At 32.1% G+C, this 10,991-nt stretch overlaps 1 protein-coding gene across 1 annotated transcript; it reads left to right on the top strand.

The window, feature by feature from the left end:
• On the top strand, positions 2,624-3,452 carry LOC18598175 (dehydration-responsive element-binding protein 1F). Its single transcript, XM_007027578.2, has one exon. The coding sequence runs from the start codon at positions 2,695-2,697 to the stop codon at positions 3,373-3,375; it is 681 nt and encodes a 226-aa protein (XP_007027640.2). The 5' UTR covers positions 2,624-2,694; the 3' UTR covers positions 3,376-3,452.

Genomic DNA, 10,991 nt, shown 5'->3' with positions numbered 1-10,991 from the left:
TTATAGTTGATGGTAGAAAGACTGGAACAAGAAATGAAATAGAGGATCTTCTTACATTCTTACTACTTCTCTCTAATATTCTTTTTCAAATTTATATTTCACAACAGAAGGAAATTATTTAGGATTATTTTATTAACAATTCAAAAAAGCTTATAATTTTTAAGTGAAAAAACAAAAATCTAAAAAAATTAAGTAATAATATTCTAATTAAATTAGGTATAATTTTTAACTGTTTTCCTTATTTTTTTTATTTTCTTGTTCTTTCCCATCCTTTCTTTTTTTTGCTGGTGTCGAAAAACACAATGGTTTCTTTCTTTTTCTTCCCCTTCTTCCTGTAACTCTCCCAATTTGATCTCCCCCTGCTTCCATCTCCACGCACCACCATGGTTAGAACCTAAAATCATTATCATTAAGATACGGACCTATTAGCGATTTTATTTTAAAACTTTTGTTAAACTTTTGTTGCTATTGAGTTTTACAATCAACAAAACAGAAAAAAGAAAGCAGAGATGGAGGTGGTGATGGATACTGATGAGAAGTAACAAAGAGAGAAAGAGTGGAAAGAGAGAATTTAGAAGACAATCAAGTTAGTTAGGGAAAGGAAAATGGGTATTTTAGGATTTTAACATTTTATTAACTGTTTGACTATTGATTTTGGATGGTCAAAAGGGATGAAACAATTGATTTTGAAATAAGAGAGACCAAAGTATATTTTAAGAGAGTATTTAGAGAGATTTTTGTATTTTACTCTTCTTCTAGTTAGTATCCTTTAAATTCTGTGTAAATGTAGAATAAAAAATACTATTTGTTGTGTGATTACCTTTATTATAGAGAACAAATAAAAAATTGACGAGATATATCAACACTCAATAATAAATATGGTCATGAAAACATATTAACTTTGTGAAATTCTATAATAAATATCCAATTGATAAAAAGCCCCTTTTAGATCTAATACAAGATACTACTTTTGCATACACATCTTTGCATTGACATTTTCTTCACAACAAAAAAAGGAGACTAACGCACCGATATGACTCCATTACTTTTTTATTAATACTTTCCATTGCCATACTTGGGAGGTTGTTTTATATATATATATATATATATAAATATATTGGGTGTACTTTTCAGAAGATATAACAACACCATTTTCATGCTTTAGTAGCTGTGGTTCTGACTGTTGAGTGGAGCGGCTGTGGTATTAATGAATAACCTAACAAGGCTTGTGTATTCCGCCTTGGCCAAACCGAACCGAACTCGAGCTTTTCATACGGCTTTGCAGCTGCCTCGAGAAGCAACAGTCTTTAAGCCACGTGAAATTGCAAGCAGAAAGAGACAATGGTCAGAGCCTGCTTTTGTTTCTCTTTCTTTTTCCAATCATATATGCAAGGTCAAAAGTTTTGTCCCTGACCGACTTCGGGCTAAATTTTGTTTTCCTGATTTGTTTTCTTTATGAGAAATTTTTGACAGCTAGAAGGAGAATGGGCTGGTTCGTTACCTCAACGCAAGGCCGATTTTAAAGTAAAGTCACCATAGCAACAGCTTTAAGCTTTAAATTTTCATAAATTCATAATAAATACCTATTTTTTTTCAGTTTTATATATTTTTTGAATTTAAAAAAAATTTAAACTCTACTCTTTTAAGTACGAGATAATACACTAATCAATAAACCTCTTATTTTTATATTTTATTAATTTTTAATTATTTATTTAATTTTTTATTTCAAATATATAAAAATTAAAATAATTAATAAAATAATATATTCTTTCGATTCTATAATTATGTCCCTTATAAATTTTAATTTTTTTTCATTTTTTAATTTCTGTAATATTATTAATTTTTAACTATTTTTTCTATTATCAATAAACTAAGACTAATATGTATTTAACGATTTTCAATTGTTATTGTTTTATATATAAAATTTATTATTTTTTTAATTTGTAATATTCACTTATAAATTTTCTTTTTTTATTTTCTCTTTATAAAAAAAATCTTATTTTTTTTAATTTCAATGAAAAAATCTTATTTGAATATTTAGTTTTAGACGTTTGGTTATTAAGCCATTATTTTCTCAAGGAATATTGGTGACCATTAGAATACCAAATACAAGATTGCTCGACAATAAACCTTTTTTCATACTAGCAATTGAAACTATTAACTGTCCATCAATATATTTAATATTCTAACGGGATTTTACGAGAAAATCTTGATTTTTCTATGTCAAACTAGAGATATATATATATATATATATTTCATTTTGAAGTATACGGAAATTTGCTTTTTTTTATTTCAAGTATTTTACAAAATTCGTAAAATTAGGGTCTGAGTTCTTGACCTGGAAAGAGCAAGTAAAGTAAGTCAACGTTGTCACATCAAGAAACAGCTTTAGGCAGAGAAAATGACTCGGGAGCATTTTTTCCCCCACGTGAAACATGTTTGGGTTTGCCCCAGCGCCACGTGGGAAGTGTGAAAGAGCAAGAAGAAAATCAACAATTAAACACGATTTACATATTGTGCTATTGAATCATTCTTGTTTCCCATATTTAATCCTCGTACTGTTTTTCTCCTTCAATAATTATAAAGCTCATTTCTAGCTAGCTGGACAAAGGAACAAGAAGAAAGAAAGAAAAATAGATAAACACAGAAACTCCTTCTTCTTTTAAAGCATCTCTCTCTCTACAATTGAAACAGATGGAAGAGCAATCGGTTTTAAGCTCAAAAAGCCACATAACTCCATGTTCGTCGTCACAGCCTGAACTAGGCAGCTCATCATGGCAAGTTGAAGCAAAAACCCAAAAGCGAAAAGCTGGAAGGAAGAAGTTTCAAGAGACTAGACATCCTGTTTACAAAGGCGTTAGGAGAAGGAACGGAAAGTGGGTCAGCGAGCTGCGAGAGCCTATCAAGAAATCCCGAATCTGGCTCGGGACGTTCTCGAGCCCAGGCATGGCTGCTAGGGCTTATGATGCAGCGGCCTTAGCTCTCAAGGGAGATTCTGCTTCCTTAAACTTTCCTGAGTCAGCTAATGCATTACCACGTGCTAGGTCATCCTCCATCAGGGATATACAATATGCTGCTATGGAGGCTGCCGAGGCGTTTGGTGATATTGCCAAAACACCATCTCCTTCGCCTTCATTGTCATCGTCGTCGTCGTTGCCGTCGCCGCCACTGCCAAGCTTGGAGAACTCATCGGAAAATGTACAAGGGAGTTCAGAGAAGTTGTTTTTGGATGAAGAAGAGGTGTTTAACATGCCAGGGATACTTGACAGTATGGCAGAAGGGCTGATACTAACCCCACCAGCTATGCAAAAAGGGTACTATAATTGGGATGATGATGTAGATGATTATATGGAATTCACTCTGTGGGGTGACTGAGTTGTTAGTGCTTAAGCTACCTATGCCTCCCAGTTAGAGCTTTGAAAACCTCCAATGAAAATGGGTCAAATTATTGCGTCGTTCCAAATAACAAACTTGCTTTATATGCATAGCACAGGAAAACGGGTAAAAATACTCAAAAAGCTGAGTATATAATTAAATAGACAATGTTAGTGCATAAGTTACAGTGTTAAAACAAAAAAAATAGGCAAAAGAGGGACTACGAGGATGAACTGTGAAATTTTTTTTTCTCAGCGAATTAGTAAATTTTATTAATATCACTGAAACCACAATTAGTAATGGCCCTAAGGCCTATTGGTAAAAGCAACTGCAAGCAACAGTTATCTACTATCAGTTGCACAAAAATATGAACAAAATAGAGCCAGCAGATTGACTTTAGAAATGAAAAGTCTTGTGCCCCGGACACACATGTTGATGTTATGGAATGCATTTAACATTGCTGTTGTTTGTCTAAGAATTTGGTTAGGCTTCAAAATACTATTTGATGTAACATTGCAGCTGATCAAGTATAAATTTTGATGCCACACCACGTGCTCGGGTTTTTTAATATTCAATCCAAAATTGATTAAATAAATAGAGAGTTACAATTTTTTCCTGTTATTCTAACTATTAGTGCCAACAGATTATATAGTACGGTGAAATTAATTAATCTTAACATAGAATCAAATGATTTGAAAAATAAAAACTACAAATAAAAGGTTTACAGAAATCAAACAGTTAATAAAGAGTTTCAATTAAGAACTAATTAACTCAAAAAGAGTACAAGACAATTTTTTTTTTTGACAAGCAAGTGAGATATCATTGCTGATCAAAGAAAGCAGAAGTTACAACTTACATGAACAAAATCCTCAGAAGACAAAAAAGGTCTGCGGTAAGGAGACCTCCATACCACATTGAACAGTGGCATAGGAGACCACTAACAAACTATCAAAGGAGGGACGCTGTAATTCATGACAAAAAATTTAACTTCTAATTTAATATGCTAAGGGACAAAATTATGCATATGATTTCATTTCTCCTTAAAAACAACCCTATCACTAAAGCCATCTTGAATTCATTTGCCTCTTGAATATGACATTTGTGGGAAAAGATGAGGAATGAAAGATAACCATTTTTTTCAATTCTTTAGCATGCTTGAGAAAAAATCTTGCCTGCTCTAATTCAGTTACCCGATTGAGAAGCTCTATCTCTACCATCTGTAATTGGTGAACAAAGGTCAGATTTTGAGATTTCCAACATCCCACACATCAACTCCATATACCTACAAAAGCATTTCATACTATTCAGATCTGAAGTAATGAATTTTATGAGAGTGTGGAGCACAGGGTGGTTATGAATATACCTACAAAAGGAAAGGTTTTCAGTTCCATTCTTCTATTTTCCCTTCTCACCAGGTTATGGTGAAGCCCGTGAAGGAGCTAATCAATGTGCAAAATCTAGCAAATATAAATAATACAACTTTGGAAAGTTTTTTGTTGCTAGAAACCGCAGTGATTATGTCAGAAACCGAGAACGAGGCAGAGACAGCGCATATGTGGGAGAGAATTGTCAGAGCACATTCTCATTAATTGACAAAAAGTATTAGGTAATAATATATATATATATATATATATATATATATATATATATATATATTATGGGTATTGGGTTAATTAAAGAAAGATAAAATGTCAGCTCTTAACTAACTAATGATTAGCTCCTAACTAACTTTTAAATTTTAAATGAAATGGTGAGTTTTAATCTCTTGTGCTAGGCTTTATTGAAACGGTGAGTATTGGTCCTTTGTTTCAACTTTTTTTCTTTCTAGTTGAGGATTTTAGCTTTGTTCTTCATTTTCATTTGTGTTTTTATTTGTTGGAAACACTTATTTGGTATTTTGTGGATTTAAACAGTGTCTGATACGCCTCGTCAAGATAGATATGCATATTGTGAACGTTCATCTTACCTAATAGATTGTTTAATTGTCTTGGTTGTGGAGCTCTAGTGAAGATATCTGATAGCTGTGATTCTATTGAAATGTGCTGGGGATTGATTACTCCAGCCAATACCTTTTCTTGGATAAAATGATAGTCCATTTCTATGTGCTTTGTCCTTTTATGAAGCACAAGATTCTAGCTGATATGTATGGTTGATTGGCTATCTGAGTAAAGGTGCACTGCTTCAATGTGAATATCCCTAAAATCTACCATTAGATACCTTAACTATATGATTTCACAACAAGCAGTAGCCATTGACTTCTATTTTGCTTTAGCTAAACTCTAGGCTACCATTGAGTGTTTCTTTGATTCCCAACTCATTAATGAATCACCAATGAAAATGCAATATCCTGTAATTGACCTTATAGTATCAGGGTATCCTACCCAATCACTATATGAGTATCTAAATATCTTCAAGTTGCATTTTGATTTCATCAGGATTCCCTGATTTGGTGCTTTCTTTAGTTACTTTAAGACTCTGTGAGTTGTTGCAAGGTGTTGAAGTCCAAGTTTGTCCATAAATTGTGCAAGGACCTTTACTGCATAAGTGATGTCAAGTTTGCTAAAGGTCAAGTATAACAATCCTTGACTAATTGTTTGTAGCTTGTAGCATTTGTTAATTTGTCTTCATCACTAGTCTTGCTCAACTTATGATTGTAGTTAATAGGGGTACTTGCAAGCTTGGTTCCAAAGTAGCTCGTGTTTTTCTAGAAGGTCTAAAGCATACTTCCTTTGGCATATTGATATGCCTTTTTATGATCTAGCTATCTCAAGCCTTAGGAAGTACTTGACTTTGACAAGGTCCTTGAGTTTGAATTGTGAGCTCAAGAACCCTTTAACATCAAATTTTGCCTGGGTATATGTGCTAGCAATTAGAATATCATCAACATAGACTAAGAGAGCTATGAGATCTTCATCAAGTGTCTTCATAGTAAAGAGTGAATTGTCTGAGGTTGATTATTTAAAACCATATTGCAAGATTGGTGTAGTAAGCTTTGAATTACAAGCTTTTAATGCTTGCTTGAGTCTATAGAGTAACTTATGCAACTTGCAAACCAACTTTGAGTTAGTAGGGTACTCCCCCTTAACTGAGTACCCCTATGGAAACTCCATGCACACTTCCTCTACCAACTCACCATTCAAGAAGGCATTATTCACATTATGCTATGACGGATGCCAATTATGAGTTACTGCCAAGGCAAAGAACACCTTCACTATTATTTGTTTAGATATAGGGCTAAATGTTTCTTGACAGTCAAAACTTTCAATCTGATTATAACCCTTTGCAACTAAACGTGCTTTATATCTTTCCACATTTCCATAAGCATTTAGCTTCACTTTGTACACCCACTTACATCCTACTACATGATAGTTAGAAGGTAGTGGTACAATGCTTCGTATACCATTATCTTTCAATGCTCAACAACCGTGGCCTCTTTCCAGTGAGAATAATTGACAGCTTGAAGGTAAGAGGTTGGTTCTTAGATAGTTGATAAAGAGATGATCATGACTTGTGTGCAAGTGATAGATAATGACAAGATAAGTATTTGGTAATTGGATGTGAAGTGACATCATTTGTTTGAGATGGTAAGTGATAAATCTCTAATATAGAGTTATTTGAGCTTAATTTTGATAATAATTTAGCTTAGTTTTTGTAGTAATGCATAGAGATTAGTAGGTTTTATTTAATTATTTTAAATTAATTATTTTAGGTGAGTCAATATAATCTTAGTTAATTAATGAAAGAAAAATTTTAATGGAAGAAAGAGAGCAATTTCAAGGTGCAGACTTTCAATACACATATTTCGGTATTTTAGCCATAACTTTTGTTACAGAGCTCTAAATGAAGTGATTCGTTGATCATTGGAAAGATAAGAGACAAATCTACAACTTTCATGTTTACTATTTTACCTGGTTTGGCTTGTAAATATGGTCACAAATCTTGTCAAAGTTGACATGCTGTAGTAGTCCTATAACAATTACGATTTCTGTTAATTAATTGGACAGGGCTACGATTCACATAGTCTGATAAGAAAATCCTAATTCGAATTGAATTCTTTCTTCGCCCAACTTGGCCTAGCTTCAAAGCCTATAAAAACAATCTTGCGGAGGACTTAAGAAGGAAGAAGAAAACACTAGATTGAAAGCTGAGAGTCAAGCCGCAAAGTCAGTGAAGCTGATAAGATTTTGAAGGATTCAAGAAGACTTTGAAGATCTAGATTATAATTCTTAAGTTTTATATTTTTATTATTCTTTTATTTTCTTAGTTTGTTTTTATTGTTTAAACTTTATTCAATGATGATGTGTGACTTAATGGGGAACTAAATTGTTAATCTAAGATTATGATTGAACTCAATATGTAGTTTGAATTATTTATCTCCCTTTTGCTTATATTTGATAGATTTAAGTTGTACATTTTATTCTATTTTTAATGCTATAATTGCCTAATCATCAATTAGATTGAATTGAAAACTTAGGTTAAACCTTAACGAAGGAGATTTAGGTAGATCTTGAATAAAATAGCGTATGATCGAATATATTTAGTTGATTAGGTGATTTGATTTGCATATAGGGTAGACATATACTTATAAGCCATACGTAGCTAGGATTAGAGTACAAACTTAATGAATCTTTTTTCAATTTAATTTGCATAGACATATAGTAAATTAATTGAGAAATGTATTTTTATGAGAAACTCGACAGAGAGTTATAAATAATTTAGGATTCTAGGTTAGCAACTTAATCCATTAAATTGAGTTAAGAGAGAGAGAGAGATAATAATCAGATGAAATATTGAGGGATATTATAATCTTAAGTCTAGTAGTTAAGTGAGTTTTATTTACTATTTAATTTTAGTTTTAGTTTATCAATTTTAATTTTTCTTTTTTAATTGTTTGGATAAAATTAGGGTGTGTTATAATTTTAGTAGTTAACGATAAGAATTAAACAATTCTCCGTGGGAACGATACTTTATTCATTATTATATTACTTGTTAACGATACGTGCATTTGCGTGAGTAGAAAATCAACAATAAGTTTTTGGCGTCATTGCCGGAGAATTGATTTTTAATTCTTTCTTGTTAATATTAATACAAAGCATTCATAATCTTACTTCAAATTTTTCTTTTTATTTTTAGATACATTTGATTGAGGTGATGAATTATCTGTGGCCATCTGAACAATTTGTGCCTAGGAGGGTTGCTAGTGATTATGCAATGGATGCAATCAGTGTTTTAGCCACCCAAGTATATGCTTTGTCTCAGAAAATTAACACTTTGGGTGATAATGCTTTTCAAAGTCCTTTTGTTACATGCGAGTTTTGTGGAGATAGGCATTAAAGTGATTGTTGTCCAGTCTATTACGAATCAATGCGATTACAAAATAAGTCATGCTCCAACAATTACAATTCAGGATGTAATCGCGAAAATTTTTCATGGAGTAATGATCATGGTCCTACATATTCATCACAGCTTATTTTCCATAATGGTTTTCAGTCACAAGTTAGAACTCCTATACTAGAGAAAAAGCCTTCAATAGAAGATATGTTCATACAATTCATGACAAGGACTGATACCATCATTCAAAGTCAAGCAGAATCCATCAAAAATTTTGAGACACAAATGGGTCAACTAGCTAATGCCATCAATAATACACTTCAAGATGATAGAGATAAAGTAGATTAAGGAAGCACTTCTAGCAATCAAGTTCAAGATAAAGAAATTAAGCAAGAAGAAGAAATATCTATATCACCACAAGTCAAGCCATATGTGCCTCCCATTCTTTTTCTAGATACAATTGATGAGTTAGCTAAGGAGGTTATAGCAAAAGCGCATTTTTTAAGAAGAACTCAATTTGAGAAGTTAGATAAAAGTCAGTTTATTCCACCACCCTAGGTTAAGCAAGCATCAAATTTTGAGTTAAAGGCACTACAACCTCATCTTAGGAGGAGGCTACTTTCATACCTCAATCTTTTTCCATGCAAACTCAAACCTCAACTAAAGTCAAGCTAGTAATTATAAAGAAGCATTTCTTGGGAGGCAACCTAAGCACTCTAACTTACTTTCTTTTATTTTTATTTATTTAATTATTAAATTATTAACACTCTTTTTTATTTATACAAGTTCATGTAAAAAAATTTCAAAAAAAATTTAAAAATATTCAAAAATTAAAATTTTTTTTTAAAAAAAATATGGTAAGCTGCGGCTTCCCGAACACAAAAAGACGCAAGTCGCGGCTCACTAGGCTCGAAGCCGTAGCTCGATTAATAAAAAAAAAAAAGCCATATGATGTGGGTCGTGACTCCCACATGGGGTAGGCCGCGGCTCCCCCTGAAGTGGGCTGCCAATTGGGTAGCCCACTACCCATTACCCTCCATTAGGCTGCTAACATTGGGCAGCCCACTAAGCAAACCCAATTCTTTTTTTTTTTTCTATTTGGACTACCCATTGCCCATTTTCCCATTAACCACTACCCTCCATTGTGGGCAGCCCACTAACCAAACCCAATTCTTTTTTTTTCCTATTTGGACTACCCATTGCCCATTTACCCACTACCCACTACCCAAACCCAATCCCTGCTTTTTATTTGGACCACCTATTACCCAATAAAACCCATCTTTTTTTTTTTAGTTATTTTTATTTATTTATTTCTACATTAACCTTTATTTATTTTTTTTTTGTAGTAAAAAAAATATTCCTCCTAAAAAGTGTGAATGAGAAAGATGACAATAAGGAGGAGGAGGATTAGAGCTTCTACAAAATTCATCCAATCATCGGGGGAGTATTTTTTTACCTTTTCTTTTATTTTTTCTAACATTGAGGATAATGTTTAGTTTAAGTTTGGGCGGGTGAATTTATTTTTTTGGTGGTGAATATATTGTGAAAATTTTAGGTTTAATTTTATTGACATGTTTATTTATATTTATAAATAATTTAGGATTAGTTGGCAAATGAATTTATTTCTTGTTTGAATTTTAGAAATCTAGAGTAAAGTTGTGCCAATTTTTTCAATGATTTTTTCTATCTAATGATAATAACTAGTTGTCTTGAATTATTAGCTTTTGGTGAATAAGGTTTTTGTTTGGATTCATGCTAAAGTCTGTTGTTAAGTATCATTATTAGAATGTGATTTTCACAAATTTTGAGCACAATAACTTTTACTTTGAATTATTGTGAATATCTAGAGAAGGTTTATATTGATGTGATTTTTAGATTATGTCATGAATTTTAGAATTTGCTTGATTTTCTCTTGAGGTGAAATCCAAGGTAAAACTTAGTTAAGGATATTATTTAGGCTATCTTTGGACTGTTTGAGCCTAAAAAAGCCAACCTTGTTAAATTTTTATTCCTAGTATACCCCTTTTGAGTCTAATTTCTCTTTTCTTTGTTTAACTACATAATAATTGAGCTTAACTTTAAAATTAATTTTTCAATTTTGCAACCCTCACTCCTAAGCATGTATATTGTTTTAAGAAATATAAATTGAGCTAAATGTTGAAAAAAGGTGGAAAGGTGATGTTAATGTGAAAAAAAAAAGTTCAAAATATAAAATAAATAACCCCACTACCTACAATATAAAGAAAATAAGTTTGGGGGTGTGAAATTGTGAAATTTTGGAAAAA

The sequence above is a fragment of the Theobroma cacao genome, chromosome 5 (genome assembly GCF_000208745.1).
Source record: "Theobroma cacao cultivar B97-61/B2 chromosome 5, Criollo_cocoa_genome_V2, whole genome shotgun sequence".
Taxonomy (NCBI): domain Eukaryota; kingdom Viridiplantae; phylum Streptophyta; class Magnoliopsida; order Malvales; family Malvaceae; genus Theobroma; species Theobroma cacao.
The sequence above is the reverse complement of the archived record's forward strand: the minus strand, read 5'-3'. Positions and strand labels throughout refer to the sequence as shown.

Excerpts from the sequence above, each read along its gene's own strand:
- LOC18598175 (XM_007027578.2), top strand. The coding sequence starts at position 2,695 with ATGGAAGAGCAATCGGTTTTAAGCTCAAAAAGCCACATAACTCCATGT.